Source organism: Manis pentadactyla, chromosome 5 (assembly GCF_030020395.1).
Source record: "Manis pentadactyla isolate mManPen7 chromosome 5, mManPen7.hap1, whole genome shotgun sequence".
Taxonomy (NCBI): domain Eukaryota; kingdom Metazoa; phylum Chordata; class Mammalia; order Pholidota; family Manidae; genus Manis; species Manis pentadactyla.
This window is the reverse complement of record NC_080023.1, coordinates 55,891,191-55,914,884: the sequence shown is the minus strand read 5'-3', so window position 1 is coordinate 55,914,884 and position 23,694 is coordinate 55,891,191. Positions and strand designations below refer to the sequence as shown.

Below are 23,694 nucleotides of genomic sequence, written 5' to 3'. Positions count from 1 at the left end.
GTGACGCGGCCTCCAGAGTTTTGGCGCCTTTCCATCAGTCGGATGCTCGGTCGCAGAAGCGCCGCTCCCCGCCGACACCTGTGCAAAGGCCGCCCAGCGACCACACCCAAGCCGGAAATCGGGACGCCCCTGAGGTTGATGGGAAAGCGCGGCAGGGCGGCTCGCTCCCAGGCCCGCCCCCTCCGGTGACGTCTCCGCCCGCCCCTTGACCTCGCGGCCCCACCCCCTTCTCTGCCTGCCGGGACCAGAGGCTGTCGTGTCTCCGGAGGCGATGGAAGTTTCGGAGCCGTTGGATGCACCTCAGGGGGAAGAAGCGTCCTGCTCTTCCTGGGGGGCCGGCGGGTGAGAGATCTGGTTTGGGGTCGAGGAAGCGACGGGTGGCGGGCGGACTCGGCGCCGGCTTTCTGGTTCTCCCCTTCACGCGGGCAGGGAGCGTTTGAGAGGCCGCGGGGCCGGTCCGAGTTGGCGGTTGAGGCGCAGGGAGCGCACGAGGTGGGTGTGGTGGCGTAGGTTCGGACCGGTGCGGTCCGCGGCTTCGCTGAGGAGAAATCCTGCGTCTCACCCCTTGAAGCGCTTTTCCCGGTCCGCTGGGGTCGCCATCCTTCCTCCCAGTCACCAGACGGGTTGGGGCGGGGCCGGTGCGGTGGGCGCGGTGGGCTCCGTCCCGAGAGGTCTGGCCCGGGCTTAGTGCGAGCTTCCCCAGCCCAGGTGCCAGACAGCTTCCCTTCTCCTTTCGTTAAAATGAAATCTAAGCGCACCACTATGCGTGATCCTCCACCGAGATCCTCCTTTGAAAACTGTTCCCAGAGGGAACTTGTTAATGATGAATCAGTGGCAGTCGAGACACCCTCAGGCCTCTGTTGACTACAGTTAAACAACAACAAAAAAAATCCACAAGTTATTCTTTCTTATTTCCCAGTCGATATTGAGGTTCTTCACGTCTTTTCCACTCCTGCAATATGAGGGGGGAATATTTGTGTATTTCCTGGTTCAGTCATCTAATTAGTAGAGTGGGTAGTACATCCTGCCCACTGCCTGAATACAGTATGCCAGAGATACATGTGATGGACATATGATTTTGAGCCAATGTGAGAATGCCCACAAACCTGTAGCGTTTTTGCCAGTTTCAGACTCAAGGGGTGCTTTTGGTACCACGGTATTGCCTGCCGTTGCCAACACTGCCAGATTTACTTGGGGGTCGTTATGTAATAGAAACAAAACTTCTCTTTTTTTAAAACATTTTTGATTGTCGTATAGACCTTATTTTAAAAATGATTTTCAAAACATTTCAGTAAGGCAGAACTTTCTGAAAGGTGCCAATTGTATTAAGTGACAACTGGTTGAAATGCAGCTTTTCTCATTTCTGCTTAAGAGCTTTAGCTGCTAAATTACTGCCCTCTATGTAAGGAGGACTTGCTAGGGAAAATGTATGAGGGATAAGAAAACTGTAATAGAAAATTTTATTTTCATATTTTGTTACAGTGCCAAAATAGTATATATTGTATATGTGTGTGTGTATTACATTGATGATCTTTTAAACACAACTGTCCTCTGGTTTTCTTTCACGTCTTGCCGTAGAATTATTTCTTATAGTCACCCAGTCAGCTAGAAACTGCTATCATATAGTAACAATGTTTGGTGAGATAAATGGTAATATTTTGATTAACTATATTTACAAATCCTTTTTCTTAGATATTGATACCAGCCCTAGAAATTTGGATTCCCAAACTGAATTTTGTGATACCATGTTATTTGTGGAATCTTATCATTGATAACTAGAGCTTCCTACAACTTGAAATGCATTACACTTTTGCCAAGATTTTATTGATCTTACCTGTCACCAGGGCTCAGGTACAAATGCCCCAGGTTGGTTCTCCTTACCTGAGAATCACCTATGTTTCCCAGTGTTTATCCTATTATCATTTTTCTTTGCTATGCTGTGAAAAAATTGGGATGAGCTGCAGTAAATGAAAAATCACTGTATCTTGTCACACTAGTATGTTTAACTTTTCAAAAAGATTTTTAAAATTCATTCAACATTTTTTGAGTGCTTTCATTATACTTACAGTGACAATAGGCATTATACACGGTAGTCAAAAGGTAGACTGCTTAGGGTCAGATTCTGCCATTTACCTGGGCTATGAGTTTGGGCAGGTTATTTTAAGTTACTTCTCTCAACCTCAGTTTTTTTTTCTTCTGTTCATTAGAGATGGTGGTAATGCCTGTCTCATAAAGTTGTTGTAAGGGTTAACCGAGTTAGTATATCTAAAGCACTTAAAACTATGTGGTGCAGGGTTTGCTCTTATTATTATTAAATGCTAGGTACAGTTTTAGGTATGTGGAATATAGTAGTGAATCCTTAATGAAACATACGTTCTGTAGGGGACGGCCAACAATAAACGGTTAATGATTAATGATTTGAAGAAAATACAGCAGGTCAATGAGTTAGGAAGCGATCTAAGGAGAAGAGGAGCCATTTCGCTGATAGGGTTATTGGAATGGTCTGTGAAAATATTTGTAAGGCAATATTTTGATAGAGGTTTAAATGATAGGAGTCAGCTTTTCAGAGAGCTGAAGAAAGAACATTCCAAGCAGAAGGAAGAGTTAAGTATAAAAGCTCTAAAGTAATAACAAGCTTGCTGTTTGAGGAACAGCAAGGTAGGCCAGTGTGGCTGAAGGTAAGCTAGAGGGATGGTGGTGGGTTTGGAGAAGTAATTGGGAGAAAGAGCACATAGGCCCTATTAAGCACCGTAAGGTGCTTGTATTTTATTCTAAGAGTAAAGGAAATTCACTGAAGATTAATTCTAAGTCGGGGAGTAATGTCTGACAACATACTAAAAGATTTAGGCTGTTACCTAGAGAATAAACAGAAGGGGAAGGGCAGTAGTAGAAATAGAGACAGGTAAGGAGGCCATTGAAGTAGTTAAGATGAAATATGATGGTTTGTTCTGAGATTACACTGATTGAAATAGAAGTGATCAGATTTGAGATCTCTTTTGAAAGTAGAGCTAACAGGACTCACAAAGAAAATAACAAGTTAAGAAGATCCCTAGATTTTTGGCCTGAGCAAGTGAGAAAATAGTGGTACGAAAAACTTGAGTTGGGAAAGAATGGGGAAGAAGAGATTAAGCAGGGTAATTGAATTCTGTTTGGGGCCTCTTATGTTTGTGAGACTAGTTAGACATCAAAATAGAGATACTGTTCTGGCAGATGTGTAAAATCTGGAGGCCAGAGGAGAGATCAAACATGGAGAAATAAGTTTAGATATCATCAGTATATGGTAAGTTCAAAGGACTGAATGAGATTATCTTTGGAGCTTGTATATGTTAGAGATTTATGGCCACTCCAACAAAATTGCTAAAATATAGATCTGTCAGAATATACATAGCAATGATAGAACCACACCTGAGAGTGAAACAACCAATACAAAGTAGGCAATCAGTGAATTTAATTTTGACCAATTTTTAAAATCAAAGTAAAATGCTGGGTAATAAGACATATATATGGTTTATAAAATGTCCTTTAGTAACTAGTGATTCTGATCCCATGTATATTTGAATGTTGAACAACCATATTTGCCCTTATAAGTTGTGTTTTATTTTTCAGTACAAATACAAATATGCCCATCATGTCAACAGAATCTGTAGAGATAGATGATGGATTATACAGGTAAGAGCCTTTTGGAAACTGAAATTTATTTCCAAGTGTAACTTTTGACATCTTATATGTTGGTATTTGTAATATCAATACTTTAAATATTGTTTATTTCCCCCTAAATACTATAATTAAAATTTGGTTAAAATTTACTAGGTATGCAGGTTTTTCCCCAGTAAGAATAATTGAGCCTTAGGTTATAATTACTTCTAAACAATTGAACCTTCCTACAAAACTGAAACTCTGTAAAATCTGCAAATCTTGAATATTAACTCATAAGTTTCTATTATTTATAATTATATTTAAGAAATATTTTTAGAGCAATTTCAGTACCTATTTGAACAAAGCACCTTTCTGAATACACTTCAGTTTTTTCTTACTAATGCTCAGTCTTAAGTCACCTCATAGTAATTGACCAGCTAAATTTGAAAGTTTTCTCAGAATCTAAAGGTTTTTTGTGTTTTGATTTTTGTGGGAACCACTTCTAATGGCATTCTGAACCATGTCTCTCTTTATTTGCATTTTGATGCCTACAAATTGTTGGGTGAGTTAGATTCAATTCTGTAGACCTGGCCAGTTTTTTTCTTTCCCTCAAAAGATGTTACTGAGCCTGCTGGTCCCAAGATTTATCTGAAGAAATGAGTCCCAATTTAGAACTCCAGCTTTGGTTTTCTAACTGTTTTTACCACAGTCCTCTCCCTTGTAGGTAGTCAGGGCTGATTCAAATAATAATAAAATGAGACTTCGCTATCTCTTTTTCTGTGTTCCTTGAATATAGGTTTCTGTGTAGACATCACTGTATGAAGAATGGATGAATATCAAACAGAACCAGGGGATTCTTAGGTCTCTGGATATGATACAGTCATAATAGTATCAAAAACTGCAATTTATTCTAGTGGAGTGCTAGAGGAAGCTCCTCTGGCTTTTGGAATAGTCTTTTTGGATTTGCTTCTGAATCTTCCTTAGACTTTTTCTTAAGCTGCTCCTGCTCTGCCTGCACCATAAATGCCAGTTCCAACATCAGGATTTTTCTTAGTTTATACTCTAGTTCACATCGTAAATTTCCATGATTTAAGCTGTCTTTGTATGCTAATGATACTTAAGTCTCTTTCTTCAGCTTTGTCCATTCAAGCTCAAGATCTTCATTTTTAAGTGCGTACAGGTACTTTAAATATAGACCAGGTATATGTTCATCAAATAACTCTTTCTTAGAGAAACATTTTGGTATAGGAAATCAATGTGATCTCTGGAGATAGAGAAGAACATTCACATCCCAATCCTGACATTTATATAAGAACTGAAATTAATTTTAATTATTTAATCTTTCTGCTCACATTTCTCATGTATAAAGATAAAAAAGAATAATACCTCTTATTTCTTGGTATCTCAGTCTTAAAGATTTTTGAAAAAACTTAATATTAAACAGTTTCTGGAACAAAGTAGCACTCAGTACTATTGTCCCTTTTTTCCTTTTCCCAAGCTTAATTAAATACTACCACAACCACTCAATAACCTAAGAGAAATTTTGGTATCATTTTAGATTTTTCCCTAAGAAAAATTTGTCATCCTCAAAATTCAGGTAATTTTTTAAGACTTTCAGTTCCTTCTGAACAACCCTTAATTCTAACTCTTTCATTCTCTCTCTCTGGGTTTGGTATCTTGGCATCTCTCAATTGAGCTATTATTCTTTCGTGTGATCTCTTTAGAGCTACTCTTGTCTCTAATCCATCTTCCATGCTTTATTCAAAGGGATATTCTTGAAATTTACTTCAGAGTCCATGGTTTCTCAGTTTTAAATCCTTAAATGGTTCCCTGTCATCTACACTGGAGAGGCCAAACTATGTAATAGGCATTTATGTCCCCTCTTGGATACAGCATAACATAGTGGCTGAAAGTATAAACTTTGGTCTTAGATCTGAAATTCACTCATTATCCACCATTTGTAAGTGTTTGATCTTAACCAAATTAAGACTTAACCTCTTAAGTCTAGTCTTTTCTTTCATCCATTCATTTTTTCATACATTCATTCATTCAACAAATATTTAATGACAAAATATAAACACAATAAAATGTAATAAAAAAAAGAATAGTGCCTAACAACTCAATAATTTCTAATTATTATGTACCATGAGCTATTGCTGTATCTTTCTTTTTAATCTTCATGTCAGTTCTTACCACTTCACCCTCCAACATTCTATTCTTAGCCTTGTTAAACTTTATGTATATATTGTCCGGTACTTGATTTTACCCTACTTATAAGCTAAAAGCTAGCCTGTTGTTTAGTGGTTGCTGATAGAAGTTATGAAACTTCTGGGTCAGAAACAGAATTTTATTATTTATGGTACAGCAGTTAGCATGGCTGTGAGCATGTTGTCGGTTCCCCTTGCTCCCAAATCCCCAAGGGGTTGACACTATGGGCCCTAATGGATGCCTTGTACACACAGCTGAAACCCTGAATTTGAGGGACCCAGCGTTTTATGATAAGCAGTGAGCAAGCCTGCCTTTTGTCTTGTAGAGAGACTTGCCTTGTCTCATCCCTCAAGGTCACATGCTACAAACACAACCCTGAGAAAAGTCCCCCAAAAAATAGGACTTTGCCCACTAGGCATATCTAGACAGACATTTCAGAGTATGAAAACTCACAAAAGTATCCCACAACATATATTTTTTTTCACAGTTTTATTGAGGTATAATTGAAGTATTGTAAACTGTACATAAAGTGTGCAATTTGATGTTTTGGCATGGACTCATGAAGCCATCATCACAATTTAGATAATGAACATACCCATCACACCCTAACACTTCCCTCGTGTCCCTTTGTAATCCCTTCCTTCCTTCTCTATCATTTCCCTTCGTTGTCACTGTAGAACACACTTTTTTGTCACTAGAATAGTTTTCGTTTCCTAGAAGTGATCATATATAGTATGTACACCTTTGGGGGGTCTGGTTTCTCTCACTCAGCATGACTTTGAGATTCATCTGTGTTGTGATATCAGTATTTGTTTCTTATTGCTGAGTTGTATTCTACTGTATGGTTATACTACAATTTATTTAGCCATTTATTAACTGTTGATAGGCATTTGGGTTGTTTCCAGGTTTGGGCTACCAGAAATACGTCTGCCATGAGGATTTATAAGCAAATTTTAGGGTAGATTTATGCTTTCACTTGCTCTTGGATAAATACCCAAGAAATGAATGGCTGGGTGATATGGTGGGTGTATTTTTAGTTTTTTAAGGAATGCCGAAATGTTTTCCAAAGTGGTTATACCATTTTACATTCCCTCCAGTAGTGTATATAGGTTCAAGTTGCCCCCTACTTTCCCTCAACACCTGATATGGTCAGTATTTTTAATTTTAAACATTCTAATGTAGTATTACATGTTAATCTAATATTAATTACATGTTAATGTAGTATTACATATAGTAGTATTACATTGTTGTTTTAATTGCATTTCCCCAATGACTAATGATCTTGAGGATCTTTTTATGAGCTTATTTGCCATCTCTCTACTTGGGTGAAATGTCTCTATTAGTCTTTTGCCTCCCTTTTTTCATTAGGTTTGTCTTACTGAGTTCTTTATACACTCTGTGTACATGATCTTTGTTGTATATATGGTTGCATTTATTTTCTCCTATTTTGTGGCTTGTCTTTTTATAACAATGTATTTTGCAGAGCAGTTTTTAATTCTGATAAGGAACAATTTTTTAATATGTAATTCATGATGTTGGCAAAACTCAAGGACACTAAGATTTTCTCTGATGTTGTCTTCTTGAAGTTTCACAATATTAACTTAAATTTAGGTAATGATCCATTTCAAGTTAATTTTTGTATGTGGTGTGAGGTGAGGGTTAACATTCTTTTTTTACCCCCATATAGCTTTCCAATGTTTTAGGACTATTTGTTGAAGATTATCCATCTCCATTGAATCCCATGGGTATCTTTGGCAGGTCAATAGACTAAATATCTGTGGCTTTATTTCTGGAAATCTTCTGTTACCATGATTTCTTTGTCTCTTTTTACCCCAATACCGTATGGTCATGATTACTGTAGCTTTATTATAAATCTTGGAATCTGGGAGTGTAATTCCTTCAACTTTTTACCTTTTGCAAAGTTCTTTTGGCTTCTCTGCATCCTTTGAATTTCCATGTACATTTTAGAATCAGCTTGTCAATTCTTTAAAAAAAAATTCCTCCTGGAATTTTGTTTGACATTGTGTTAAATCTGTAGTTCAGTTTTGGGAATATTAACATTTTAACAATATTGAATTTTCATGTGTCCATTTATTTCTTTTACTCTATCCTAGTGGTGTTATGTAATTACCAGTACAAAGATCTTGCACAACTTTGATCAACTTTATCCCTAAATAATTAACGTTTTAATACCATTGTAAGTGGTAATTTAAAATTTCAGTTTCTAATCATTGATTACTCTTAAATCAGAGCACAATTAATTTTTGCACATTGACCTCTTATTCTGCAATCTTGCTAACCTCAATTACTCTAGTAAATTTTTTCATAAATTCCATCAGATTTTCTACACAGTCATATTGTTTGAAAGTAAGTTTTATTTCCTCTTTTCCAGTCTGAATGCCTTTTGTTTCTTCTCCTTACCCTATCAATGTTTTTGTTCCTATGTTTCTTTTCCAGTCAATGTTTTTTGTTTCTATGTCTTGTTTTATGGATGCCACTGGTTGGAACTTCCAATACAATGTTGAATGGGAGTGGTGAAGGTGAACACCCTCACTTTTTTCCCTGATTATTGATGGAATACGATGTTAGCTGTAGATTTTTTCATAGATAGCCTGTATTCAGTTGAGGGGGTTCCCTTTTATTATCAGTTTGCTTACATTTATGTTTTGTTTTTTAAAATCATAAATGGATGTTGGATTTGTCAAACATGTTTTCTATATTAGTTGATGCGATCATACAGTCTTTTCAAGTAATTGAAATACAGTGATGGCAGATTTGTCTTTATTCACTTCAGAAAGCTTTCTTTATTTTTATTTTTTTACCTATGGATCATTTAGAAGTGTATTATTTGGTTCCCAAATATTGAGGAAGTTTTCAAAATCTGTCTGTTGTTTATCTCTAATTTAATTCCATTGTTACCAGTGAACACCCTTTGACTTAATTTTTTTTTTAGGTTCTTTGGTACAGTCTATTTTGGTCAGTGTTTGTGTGCATTTGAAAAGAGTACGCATTCTGTTATTTACTGAATTGTCCTATCCATGTCAATTAGATCAAATCAGTTGACGTTATGTAGGTGTCCTATGTTACTGATTCTCTGTCTAGTTTTTAATTAAGACAATTGTCTATAATTTTGTGTTTGTATGTTTCTTATTTAAGTTCTTTCAGTTTTTGTTTCATGTGGTTTGAAGTAATTAGTGTATGAACATTTAGAATTTTTATATCCTCTTGATGTATTGACCCTTTCATCATTATGAAATGACCCTCTTTATCCTGGTAATTTTGTTTGCTTTGAAATCTATTTATCTCATATAACATAGCCACTCCGATTTTGTCTTGATTATTGGTAACATGGTATATCTTTTCCGCCCTTTTACTTGTTTCTGTCTCCTTGTGTATGTAGAATATAGTTGGATTTTTCTTTGAATTCAATCTAACAATTTCTGTCTTTTATTTAACAATATACTTCTATTTCTCCTATCCCAGTGTGTGAGTTATGGTTAATATTTTACTTCTTACATATTTACTTCTTTACTTCTATATATGCTATAAACTCAAAATACATTGTTTTTAACCTAAACAGTCAATTGTCTTTAAGAGATTTTTAAAGTAAAACAAAGTTCTTTGTATTTATTCATGTATTTGTCATTTCTGCTATTCTCTGTTCCATCTGGTATCATTTTCTTCCTGCCTGAGGATCCACTTTACTTCTTATAGTGAAAGTCTTTCAGCAATGAATTCTTTCAGCTTTTGAGTGTCTGAAGAAGTCTTTATTTTCTTTTTTGAGATTGAGTATATAATTCTAGGTAGACAATTTTTTCCTTTCAGTGCTCTAAAAATGTGCCACTCTCTTCTGATTTGTCTGCTTCCTAGGAGAAAGTCAACTGTCATTTCTTACCATTCTTCTATAAATAATGTCTTCCTATGATTACTTCTATTTTCTCTTAATTACTTTTAATATCTTCTCTTCATCCCTGGTTTAAAAAATTATGATATGCTTTGGTGTAGTTTTTAAAACTTCATATTTCTTTTTCTTGGGTTTATTCACTTTGTAATCTGTGAGTTTATTGTATTCCTGGAAAAATTGTAGCCATTTATTCTTCAAATACTTTTTGTTCTCCCCCCTGTCTCCAGTCTCTTTCAGGGACTCCAATTTCACCAATATTAGACTAATATTAGACTAATTAGTAAAGTTGTCCCACAACTCACTTATGTTGTCAGTTGTTGAGGTTGGTTGGCTTGTTTTAATCTCAGGTTTTATTTTGAAAAGTTTCTATCGCTGTATCTTCAAGTTCACATCTACAGGATTTAATCTATTTAATTCCATCCAGTGTATTTTTTATCTTAGATTTTGTATCTTTTATCTCCAGAAGTTTTGCTGCTCATGATTTCCTCTTGAACATATAGATTGTATTTATAATTGTTTCAGTGTCTTTTTCTACAAATTCTATCATCTGTATAACTTTTAAGTCTGTTCTGTTGTTGATTTTTCTATTCATTTTGAGTTCTATTTTCCTACTCTTTTTGTATACCTGGTAATTTTTTTAAAATTTATTTATTTATTTTAATTTTTTTGAAGAACATTATGTTTACTAGGCTCTCCCCTACCCCAAGTCCCCCCCACAAACCCCATTAACAGTCACTGTCCATCAGCATAGTAAGATGTTGTAGAATCACTACTTGTCTTCTCTGTGTTGCAAAGCCCTCCCCTTTCCCCCATCCCCCACATTATACATGCTAATCGTAATACCTCCTTTCTTCTTCCCCACCCTTATCCCTCCCTACCCTCCCATTCTCCCCAGTCTCTTTCCCTTTGGTAACTGTTAATCCATTCTTGGGTTCTGTGATTCTGCTGCTGTTTTGTTCCTTCAGTTTTTCTTTTGTTCTTATACTCCACAGATGAGTGAAATCATTTGGTATTTGTTTTTCTCCGCTTGGCTTATTTCACTGAGCATAATACCCTCTAGCTCCATCCATGTTGTCGCAAATGTATACCTGGTAATTTTTTAAATGTATGCTAGACATTGTGAATTTTACCCTTTTGAGCACTAAACGATTTTAAATTCTTTTAAATGTTTTTGAGCTTTGTTCAGGGATTCAGCTACTTGAAAACAGCTTTATTTTTTCAAGGCTTGCTTTTAGTTTTGTTAGATGTGACCAGAGAACACTTAAGTCTGGGGCTAATTTTTCCGCACTATTGATGTAATACCATGCTGATGTAATACTATTCTGTACAGAGGCCTCTGTATTTTAACCTTTTCCATTTGACTGGAGAGGAACACAAACTATTTCTGGCCCTGTTTAAATAAGTGATTGTTTCACCTGCCCCTTTCATGTGGTTCTTCTCTGGCTTAAGACTGTTTCTCCATAAGTATTTGTTGATTCTACTTAGGTAAAAGACCCAAGGAGAACCCTCTGAAGATCTCTGGCACTCTCTCTGTGCATCTCTTTGCTGGCAAATTCTAGTCTTTTTGAATTCACAGCCGTCTCTTCAATTCAGGAGACCACCCACCAGGCTCTGTTTTGATTTCCTTTCCTTCAGTGTAGCCTGGAAACTCTCCAGGCAGTAGCTTAGGTGGTTGTTTTTCCTTTCTGAGATTACTGTCCTGAGTTGCCTGTTGTCTGGTGTCTGAAATCTGTAGTTTTATTTATATTATGCAGTTTTAAATTGTTTAAGGAGGGAAGAGAATAAATCTGGTTCCTGTTACTTCACCATGGCCAGAAGTGGAAGTCTTATGTATATATTATGTATCTCTTATAGTAAACCATTTTCTTCATGCTTTCTTCTTCCTAGCATAGAATGCTTTCCCTTTTTTGATTAATTTTTAAATTAAGTATTCATAATTCAACTTGGGTGAACCTCCTTTGTGAAGCTTTCTTGCCTTCCACTGACAGAGATAATCACTTCCTCTTCTGTATTTTAGGTTCTCTTTGTTTCTGATACTTTATTATGTAGTACTTAATAAAATGCATTCTGTGATTATTTAGTTCTCGCTCCCAATAATATATTATAGGCATTCTTCTAAGTATTTTATATATTTTATCCTATTTAATTTAATCCTCATAGTACCCATATGAGGTTGTTGCTATTATGATTCCCACACAGTACCAGTACCTGGCTTAAAATAGATATTTCAGTAAATTTATGAGTGCATGGTGAAGATAATTGATGTACATCCAGAAGAAAGTAATTAGAGTGTTAAGGGGAACTCAAAATGTCATGTTTTGGAATTACCTAAGGAACTAGAAATGTTTAGCTTGGAGAAAGAAAACTCTGGAACCTGAATACCATCTTCAAATGTTTGAAGGGCTGTCACATCAAAGAGGGATTAGCGAGTTCCCTATGGCCCCAAAGAGATAAAATTAGGACTAGTGGGTGAAAACTATAGAGAGAGATTGTACCTTCATGAGAGGGAAAATCTCTAATAAATAGGGCTTTCTTAAGTAGAGTAGGTAGCTTTAGTAATTTCTCTTTACTGGATACATTCACTGATATGTTGTGTGTCCTTTTAATAGTCTGCAGTAATGCTGACCTTTAAGTTATCCTCTCAACTTTTTAAATCCGATCTCCACTACTAACTAACTATATGAACTTCATAGGATTTAGTGTCCGTTGCAGAGTACCTGACGAGTACCTGCTAGGCACTTAGTTAATATCCTTGCCTTTGGTGGTCAAAGATTGAAAAGGTAGGTGATTTAGGTAACTATTGAGAATCAGTCTGAGAGTATATGATTATTTGCAAAACCTTGATTCGTATATTATGTGTCGAGTTTGTTCTCCTCAGTTCTTGTCCCTGCTGAAACAAAGAATTGAAAGGCAGAAACACAGTAAAGAGGCAGCACAAGAGTTTAATTTTATTTGAGGGGCCAGAATAAAGGTAGACAAAGGCCCTGATCTTTTAGGGGAGGATCTGTTCATCATGTCCTAGCCTGGAGGTGCCCCTGTGATTGACAGGATGAGGTCATTTGATTGACAATTCTAGTTGTACACCCATTCCTTTTGGTGTACATGTCTTTTCCCAGAATGCACACAGAAAAACTCATGAGTGAGGGGTGCAAGTTATTTCCCTGCAAAGCCTTTGTTATCTTCAGGTGTGACCCCTAACTGGGTGGTTTTTTCCTAGAACCCTATCTACCTCTTCCCTGGCTGCTTACATTTATCTTTCTGCCTAACACATATATCTTTAATTTTAATTTTATTATTTTGTCTGTATGTCCTTTGTCATTTATAACCACATTTATGTTGTAGCTATTCATTATTTGAGTGTTAAAAATAATTCATGAGGACAAGTCTGAGATGAAAAACATTTTTTTAAAACATAGTTCTTGTGAATGTGAACACAGAAAAAAGAATCTAAATCCTTTGCTTAATAAAAGTGTTCTTGTGTGCCAGTCCATTTCTTTCATTAATTTACCAAATTTTGTGTGTGTATCTATAATAGAATAGGCCATTAGTCATTGAACATGCAGTAATAAAGTAAATAAGGCAAAGGCCCTACCTTAAGAAACCTACAATCTCCTAGGAAAAATAAATAGTGAAAATACACGGTGTAAGTGTTGTAACGGGTTGAGAATAGGATGTTATGGATGCACATAAAAGATGATCCAATGCTGTCTTAAGAAAGACTAGGGCTATCAGGGCCATAGTGGGGGAAACTAATGTATAAGCTGAGACCTGAGGACAAATGGGAGTTATTCAGGCATAAAATATTGATGGAGGAAAAATACTCCAGGAAAATGTCTAACAGCCAGAGAGAATATAGCACATCTGGGGTATACCTGGAGCATGGAGTTTTTGCTGGAGGGATGACAAAAGATGAATGAGACACAATAGCAAGCAGAGACTAGATTATGAACAGCCTTGTTACTAATATTAGAATCTATACTTTATCATAAGGAAACTAGGGAACCATTGATGTTTTTAAAGCAGGAGAATGATTTGACCAGATTTGTACTTCAGAAAGATCATTCATCTCTCCTGGTAGGAAATTAATAGGTAATATGTAAAACTGAAAAATCGAGAAATAAAAGTATAAACATTACTGAGAAATAAGGGGGTAAATATTAGAAGAAATAACTAAAAGAATTGAGAGTGTTATCCTTGGGGAGTGGGAATTGGGGTAGGGAAGAGATAGGTCAGGGAACTGATTTTTTTTTTTTCCTTCTATAAGCCTTGTAGAAGATTTGACTTTCCTAATCTACATGCAGTGTAGCATAGTGGTTAAGAGTATGGACATGCTATGCAGGTGGCATGATATTATACATAGAAAACCCTAAAGACTACCAAAAACTGTTAGAACTAATAACTGAATTCAGCAAAGTTTCAGGATATACAAAATTAGCACACAGGACTCTGTCACATTTGTGTATACTAACCACGAACTAGCAGAAAGAAATCAGGAAAACAATTCCATTCACAATTGCATCAAAGAGAATAAAATATGTAGGAATAAACCTAACCAAGGGGGTGTGAAAGACCCTTATTCTGAAAACTGTAAGACACTCATGAGAGAAATTAAGACACCAGTAAATGGAAGTCTATCTGGTGCTCATGGACAGGAAAAATTACTGACAAAATGGCCATCCTGCCCAAAGAAATTTACAGATTCAATTCAATCCCTATCAAAATACCAATGACATTCTTCAACAAACTAGAACAAGCACTTCTAAAATTCATGTGGAACCACAAATGACCCCGAATAGCCGTAGCAATCCTGAGAAAAAAGAACAAGGCTGGGAGATTACGCTCCCTGACTTCAAGCTCTACTACAAAGCTATAGTAATCAAAACAATATGGTACTGGCATAAGAACAGACCCATAGATCAATGAAACAGTATAGAAAGCCCAGATATAAATCCACATATACTAATATATGATAAAGAAGCCATGAACCTACAATGGGGAAAAGACAGCCTTTTCAACAACTGGTGTTAGCTACACGTAAGAGAATGAAACTGGATTACTGTCTAACTCCATGCACAAAAGTAACCTTAAAATGGAACAAAGACCTGAATGTAAGTCATGAAACCATAAAACTTAGGAGAAAAACAGATAAAAATTTCTTGAATATAAGCATGAGCATTTTTTTCCTGAATACATCTCCTTGGGCAAGGGAAACAAAGAGAAAATGAACAAACAGGACTACATCAAACTAAAAAACTTCTGTACAGCAAAGGACACCATCAGCAGAACAAAAAGGTGTCCCATAGTATGGGGGAATATATTCATGAATGACTCATCTGATGAAAGGTTGACTTCCAAATACATAATGCATACTCCTCAGCACTCAAAAAACAAATAACCTGATTAAAAAATGGGCAGAAGACTGGAATGGACGCTTCTCCAAAGAATAAATACAAATGGCCAGCAGGCCCATGAAAAGATGTTCACAAGTTGTCAGGGAAATGCAAATTAAAACCACAATGAGGTAACACCTCACACTAGTTAGGATGGCCACTATCGAAAAGACAAGAAATAACAAATGATGCCGAGGATATGGAGAAATGGGAACCCACCTGCACTGTTGGTGGGAATGTAAATTAGTTCAACCATTGTGGAAAGCAATATGGAGGTTCCTCAAAAAACTAAAACTGGAAATACCATTTTACCCAGTAATTCCACTCCTAGGAATCTACCCAAAGAAAGCAAAACCCCTGATTCAAAAAGACATATTCATTCCTATGTTTATCACTGCACTATTTACAATAGAAGATGTGAAGCAACCTGTGTCCATCAATAGATGAATAAAGATGTACATACACAATGGAATATTATTCAACTATAAAAAGAAAAGAAATCTTGCTATTTGCAACAACATGGATGGATCTATAGTGTATTATGCTCAGTTAAATAAGCCAGGAAGAAAAAGACAAATACCATATGACTTCACTATTTGTGGAGTACAAAAACAAAGCAAAACAGAAGGAACAAATTAGCAGTAGACTCATAGACACCTAGAAAGGACTAGTAGTTACCAAGGGGGAGGGGATGGAGTCGGGGGTGGTAGGCAAAGGTGATAAATGGATACAATAATTCACAATCACAATATAAGTTGGTCAAGAAAGTATGGACACTAAAGGTCAGTCTCCCTGAGTCAAAACTTGCTTCCACTCTTTAGAAGTTTATCTGTTACTAAATTTTCCTGTCTGTAAAAATGGGGAAAACAATAATAGAATTTACCTCAAAGAATTTTGGTAAAAATTAAATGAATGAATACAAATAAGACTTAACTGTGTGGTGTGTAATACAGTATTAGCATTATTCTTGCATGTCAGCAGAACTCAGATAATGATATCAAAGGAGAATAGACAAGTTTACAGAGCAGGGTTTTTCTGTAAATGTTGCTCTTAGTAATCAAGAGAGTAAGCAGACAAAACAGGTGTAGAGTTCATCATGAGTATTAAAGCTAATGCACATAAAAAGAATGTTGTATCTAACAACTATAGAGTACATGTTCTTTCCAAGAACACATGAAACATTTGTAAAATTGACAAGAAATTTTCAGATATTAAAATGAAATTACATAAATTCTGATGTCTATTCACAGTGATTTAACTAGAAGTTAACAAAAGATGACTAGAAAACTCCCCCAAAAATTAGTTTAAAAAATTATTTAATTCATATTAACTTAGAAGTTAAAAAAGAATCATAATTAAAATTGGAAAATAATGAAGTACTATATATCAAAATTTGAGATGTTGTTTAAGTTCAGTTAAAGTTTTACATGTGTGTGCTAGAAAAGAATACCTGAAAATTACTGAGTTTTTGTTCAAGGAAACTATGAAAAAAGGAAATAAAAGAGTAGAGCTTTTTAGCATAGGAAACATTTGAAAAGTCAGTTTTACAGACAACAGCCAGTGGCTAGTCCTGTAAGTAGGCTAAATGTTATGCCTGCTATGTTAACTTTTTCCTACTCGTTAAAGATGTGAAACTACAAGGACTGTGATAGACTGCTAGGAGGAGAGTGAATTGGTACATCCACCTTGGAAAAGTTCTGCATTATCTAACAAAGCTAACCTTGCATTGCCTTTCTTTTACGTATGCACTATAGAAACTGCTATGTATATATATGTACCAGAAGACATATGTAAGAATGCTTATGGCCTCATTGGTAGCTGTTCAAAATTGTGGAATAGCTAAATTATGGTATGTTCAGATGCAATAGAATAGTACAATACAGTAGAATACACAAATGGACAGTAATTAATAGCTAGATGCATTAATGTTATATATTGACATTATGTTATAATAAAGCTCATAAATTTCATTCAAAAGGAGCAAGACACAAAATGATATTCAAAATTATCCTATTTGTATAAAGTTCCAAAACAAAAGAAATATCTTGTTTAGGGATACACAAATAAGGGTGATAAGACTATATAATATACCATTCCATCCATACCACAGTAGATGATCGGTAAATATTTGATGAATAATGGGCAGTTTTTATTTCTGAAGAAGAAGTGGTGAATACCAATTTAAAAAGATAAGTTTACGTTTTACTGTGTTTTGTAGCATATAAGGAAATGACAAAGATATCTTGTGCTTATAAATTTTCTTCTGTGTAAATAATAAAACCCTCTTCAGGCTTTCATGTAGATATAAATAGCTGAAGTATGAAAATTAAACATCTATGTAGTAAACAAACATAGCATACATTTAGGCCAGCATGTGTATGTATGAGAATTCCAGAAGAAATACTTGCAACCCAAGAGGTTATGGAATTAATTTATTATCTTTACTAATCTCATTTTTCAAGTAATTCTCCTAAGAATCCATTGGAATATCTGTTATCTTCAAAAAATGGCATAATATCAAGTTTATCACTGTTCTTTCAAGTAAACTCTTACTGTTGGCTCACTGTATCTGACTTTTTAAAATTGCCATTGTATCTTTTTTTGAAACTCCCTTTCTGATTCTGTCTTGTGGCTAATTAGGATGGATGGTGTAACAAAGTCCTTTATATACTTTATCTGCTTTTATATTTAAAATAGTGTTTAAAAATTATTGAACCACTTTTTTCTGCCTCATAAATCCTGTTTACAGTGAAAGGTTTCAAGTGGAGGTAGTAAAACTCAAAAGTGGGCACTTGACTAATATATGAGAGGAACAGGATGGAAACTGTCATGTCTAGCATACACATCCTCCCATCTAATCAGGGCAACTCCTGCTCAGATCCATTTGTTGCCATGAGGGAATGTGGACCATAATGCCAAATGTTCTGATTTTTCAAAACATGTCACAGATTTGGCAATCAACTAAAAAATTTCACACACTGTGCAAGTGATCCAAAACAAGCCTATGGGCAGGATTTAGTTGCCAGGCTACTATTCGATTGCAAACAACCTAAACGGATGTATAACTCTGGTGAAATTAATTGTTTTTCATTGTGTTTGACATATAGTCGACAGAGGTACGTTCTTGGAGACATAGCAATGCAGAAGATGGCCAAATCCCATGTTTTCTTAAGTGGTATGGGTGGTCTTGGTTTGGAAATAGGTAAGTAGTGTTTCTATTCATAATTTTTATGATACTTCTGAGCAATATAATTTGAAGAATTTAACTCCTTCCTCTTGTATTATTCCCTGTAAAGGAAATTAGATTAAAAACCTTGATCAGGTTCCACTTTGTTTTTTTTCTTGGCAAGACTATTTCATGATACTGTTGTATTCTTCCACAAGGAACCAGTTAATGATTCTCTTGCTTCTCTTTTTGTAATGTTAATAACCATTAATGATCATTCTCTATATCCTTTAATTCATTATGGTAGAGCAAGCATACATATATTCATAACAACATGTCTGTAATAATAATGACAAAATTTTAAGAGTGATTATCTCAGTGTAGTATGATTATGGAAAATTTTATTTTTTCCTTTTTGTCCATCTGTATTTTCTAAGGAACTTGTATTTCTTCAATAATAAAAATGTTAAAATTATCCAGAGATGTGACTAAGCTCCATGAAGATATATCTAATATACATTCTTAATATTAAGCTATTCCTTTTTCTTTTTCCTTTATAGCAAAGAATCTTGTTCTTGCAGGAATTAAGGTAAGTGAGTAAATGTCTTTGGTAAAAAGAATTGTTTATTAAGAGACTTTTTTTTTTTGCTCATCACTAGTGGTTTACACAATATTACCTAATAATAATATGGTCTAATTGTTGTTTCTTCATTTAGTAGCAAAACTAATGCTCCTCTTTTAAAACAATTTTTTCCTCTTTTAAAAAAATTTTTTCATTATAGAAAATTTGAAAATTATACAAAAATAAGCTTAACAAAATCTCTTATACCCATGATGCAGTTGTAATTATCAGATCATAAACAAATTTATTTCATGTATCTCTTTCCCATTCGCCACTTCCTCCCAACCACCAAATTATTTTGATGTAAATCTCAGATATCCTATTATATCATCCTTATATATTTTAGTGTTTACCTCTAAAAGATAAGGGTGCCTTTTGAAAACATAACTACAATACCATTTTCAACCTAAAAATTAACAATTTCTTAATATCATTATATTATCTATTGCTGCAAAACAAATTACCCCTAAAATTTAGCAACGTAAACAACAGCACTTACCCTGACACAAATTAGCTGGTTTCTTGGTTTGAGAGTCTCTCACAAAATTCCAATCAAGATTTTGGCAGGCCATGCAATCATCTGAAGTCTAGGATTAGTGGCAAGGTTCTGCCAGTTCACATTCCCACCTCAGTTCCTTGCTGCCTGTTGATCAGAGGTTGCTGTGTGGCTCTCTCCATAAGATAGTTCACAGTATGGCATTTTGCTTCATAAGAGTAAGCTAGCAAGAAGACAAGAAATGGAATATGCTATCAAGACCAGTCTTTTGTAACGTAATCTCAGAAGTGACATTCCATCGTCTATACTTCTTACTTTTTGTTAAGAGCAAGTTACTAAGTCCAGCTTACAAGTGTAAGGGTAGGGAATAACACAGAGGCCTGACTACCAAGAAGTGAGGATCTTTGGGGCCATCTTACAAGTCTGCCTACCACGATCATCAAGCATCTCATTTTCAAATTCTCCCAATTGTCTTAGAAAAAGTTATTTTTATTATTTCTTTTCTTCTAATAAGTATCCAAGTAAAATCTGTATACTGAATTTGGTTTCTTTGCTCTCTATTTCTTTTTTCTCCTTGCAATTCACTTGCTAAAAGAAATCAGGTCATTTATTACATATACCTATATTTCCTATAAATAGACTTAGATTTGATTATTTTGGGACTACTACGTAACAGGTGATATTGTATTCTCTTGTCAGGAAGAAATAATATTTTGTCCTTTTTGTGATTATTACTAGCTATTAATAATCATTGACTAGATTCATTATTTTATTAGGGTCAAGGATATCTAATTCTATTATTTCTTCTTCATTTAGTACGTAGAATAATATTTTTAGAATGAAAATTTTCCATTCACCACTTACTTGGTTTCCCTAGTTTGTACATGTACAAAACACAGGATGAGTACTTGATATTTTTTCCCTTTAATTTACTAGCTTTCAAAATCAGTGGTTTTCCTGTCATCCTCTAACAGTGACCAGTTAGCTTGTATGGTGTGTATGTGTATGTCAACATCATGATAAACTCGTGGATTTAAATATATTTGATGTGTTTCGATCCATTGTAGTTGTTATTCTTATTGATGCTCAAATTGTTTCATCTTTGTTTTGGGATATTTTTCAAGTTCTTGAGTCTTTGACACAACCCTAGTAGTCGCTGATTACCACCAATTGTAGTTTTTTTGTAAACAGCTAGAACATTCATCATGAGTGAACACTGACATTTCTTGAGTTTAGGATTATAGTGTATTTACTTGTTTGATTTTTATATTTGTATCTCTTCTCTTCTAAAAGGCTTTGGGTCTTTGTGACATGGACCTAATTACTTATTTGATTTATCCTACATTATATTCTACCTATGACATAGTTTCAGAAAAACAGTCTAATATTAATAACAATATAGTTTTTTTTAACAACTGGATATATTTTTTTAATCCCTAGGGTTGGTCTATCCCATCTGGATTTGGCAGGCAAATTGTCTGCTTTTTTAAGTCATTTAAACAATTCCTCTGGGTAGTTATGCAACAAATGCAATAGATAGTTATAGTTTTGTCTTTGGATTTTTAGGGATTGCTTTTTTAATTTAACTATTATGTGTTATTTACATAATTCAAGATCAAATTTATAAAGCAAAATATATTCCAGTAAGTCTAGCTTCTCTCATCATCCCCTTTTTTCGTGTTTTTAAATATAAGCATATGCATACGAACATGCAGATCTGTATAAGTATTTGTACATATTTACTCCACCTGCCTTTCTTTGATAAAGTGCCATCCTTTCCTCAATATTGCTTTTTATATTTAACCTGGGTATTACTTATCCTGGGATTACTCCATAGCGATAAGTATATATTTTATTTCCTTTTTTAATAGCTGCATAGTTATATATTATATGGATTATCATATTGCACCCAGTTCCTTATTTGTGGACATTTTGATTATTTTCAGTCTTTTTCTATTACAAATAGTGCTGCAGTTAACACTCTTATACTTAAGTCTTTTTGTATTTTTGCTAGAGTATCTTTGTGGTAGATTCTTAAAAGTGGATTTCTGTGTCAAAGTGTAAATACACATATCATTTTCCTAGAGACTGCCAAATTCCTTTCCATTGAGGTGCCACTTAATGTTCCCACTAATAATGTATGAGAATGCCTGATTCACTTCATTCATCAATACAATATATTATCAAACTTTGAAATTGATACCACTCTGCTAATGAATGAGAAACCTTTATTATTGAGCAAGGTTGAACATGCTTAAATACTGTAAAGGACCTTAATGGTTTTTTTTTTAGTATACATCATGTTGATATACCTTGCCCCATTTTCTGTAAAGTTTGTGGCCTATGTGTAAGTTAAAAATATTTTTTTCAGTTAATCAGTTTTCTTACTTTAAATAGAGCATTTGGAAATATTTGTTTATGTGAATTGTTTTGATTTTTGTATGTTGATTTATATAACATGCTACTTTCTTAAATTTAAATTTTCTTATTATTTACATAGTGTTTCCATTAATATTTTTGGGTATCCAGATATATATAGTCATACCATCTATGAATTTATGGCTTTAACTTTATATCCTTTCCAGTTCTTAAGTCTTTAATTACAGTCTTTTGTGTAATTATACACGATAATATATCTGATACAATGTAAATAGTACTGGAGATAGTGTGCATCCTTTTCTGACTTTGACAGGTATTTTCTTCTTTTTGGAAGGCACTTACAATTCATGATGCAGAAAAATGCCAAACATGGGATCTTGGAACCAACTTCTTTCTCTGTGAAGATGATGTCGTTAATATGAGAAACAGGTGAAGATATTTTGATGTATTAGCATAGGATTATTTTTCACTCTTGCAATTACTTAGAATGTTATCTGTGTCCAGAACACCAGTTCAGTCATCATTGTTTAACTCATCACCATAAATTCATACTACCATAGATAAATAAGTATTGACATATAGTTAATTATATTTTTCATTTATATTTGGTATGTCATGTTATAAAAATGTATATTTTTAATACATTTACATTGCTACCAAGGAGTGAATTTCTTTAAGATTGTTAAAGGAGGTCTTTATTACTGCTGAATCATTAAATGACTTAAGGAACTTGGAGCTTGGAACTTTGAAATTGTGGGTACACTTTGAGATTGCATGGCTTACTATGGAATATGACAGCATGTTGCATCTCAGGATTGTATAGTAACTATAAAGATAAGTCTTAGCTTCTTAATCCCTCTATAGCTTATTAAATTTCCATTGAAATATTTGCAACATTTATGTTTCTCTGTTATCATACTGTCCAAATTTGAAAGATTGAGTATATTAAACAAAAGAGTAGTGAAGATAATTTATTTATCTATTTATTTTAGGGCTGAAGCTGTACTTCAAAATATTGCAGAACTAAATCCATATGTTCATGTCACATCATCTTCTGTTCCTTTAAATGAAACCACAGATCTCTCCTTTTTAGAAAAATACCAGGTTGGTACTCCATTTTATATTAGATGTTACTGACAGATTCCAAGGCAAATTGTTAATAGTATACCTAATTTAACCTTGTATTTGAACAGAATAGAAAATTTCAGGTTAAAAGACTTTTGAGTGATACCATTAGAAGACTCTTTTAAGGGCAAGGACCTAAGAACTACTGACAGAGCCATTAAATCAGTTGGCTACTCCCCAGAACTCTGTGGTTCATAGCAACATGCATATATTTCTTTCTTGTACATCTGCATGTCAGAGTTCAGCTGTTCTAGTCTGAACTTAAACTCTAGAGTATGAGTTCTGCTCCATGTGCCTCTCTCCTGGGACCAGGACACATGGTCTCATGGCAATAGCAGAAGTACAAAGGGGCAGGTGCAAACATCCAAGATGTTTCAAGGTTCTGTTTGTAGTACTTCCATTAATACTCCATTGGCCAAAGCAGGTCACATGGGCAAACCCAAAGTCAAAGAGCAGGAAAATACACTGCTCTTCTAAGGCTGTGAGCAGAGGGTGATACATGATCCAATTACAGAGGAGTAAAAAATGCGGGTCAACAATTCAGTCAACCTAGGTGACCTTAAATAGTGACAACAAATATTTCCTGCAGCTTGGATGTTCTGGAAGTGACTAGGCTGACCCTGAGTTTCCCTGGGATTAAATTGTGATGTTGTCATTGTTTAAGGAAATATACTCCTATGTTTCCCCTCTACCCTCAATTCTTGTGGCACTTGTGTGACCATATGTGTGTGGGGTTTTTCCCTCACTAAGCAATTCCTCAACTCTCTG

At 34.8% G+C, this 23,694-nt stretch overlaps 1 protein-coding gene across 1 annotated transcript in view; it reads left to right on the top strand.

Moving 5' to 3' along the window:
- The first annotated feature begins 218 nt into the window (after positions 1-218).
- The window catches only part of UBA6 (ubiquitin like modifier activating enzyme 6), an 85,507-nt gene continuing 62,031 nt past the window's right edge, over positions 219-23,694 (top strand). Inside the window, exons 1-6 of the mRNA XM_036918149.2 lie at positions 219-342; positions 3,607-3,669; positions 18,246-18,340; positions 18,865-18,893; positions 22,136-22,230; positions 22,794-22,905. Of these exons, the coding sequence (XP_036774044.1) occupies positions 272-342; positions 3,607-3,669; positions 18,246-18,340; positions 18,865-18,893; positions 22,136-22,230; positions 22,794-22,905 (465 nt within the window). The 5' untranslated portion in view covers positions 219-271. The remainder of the gene's footprint in view (positions 343-3,606; positions 3,670-18,245; positions 18,341-18,864; positions 18,894-22,135; positions 22,231-22,793; positions 22,906-23,694) is intronic.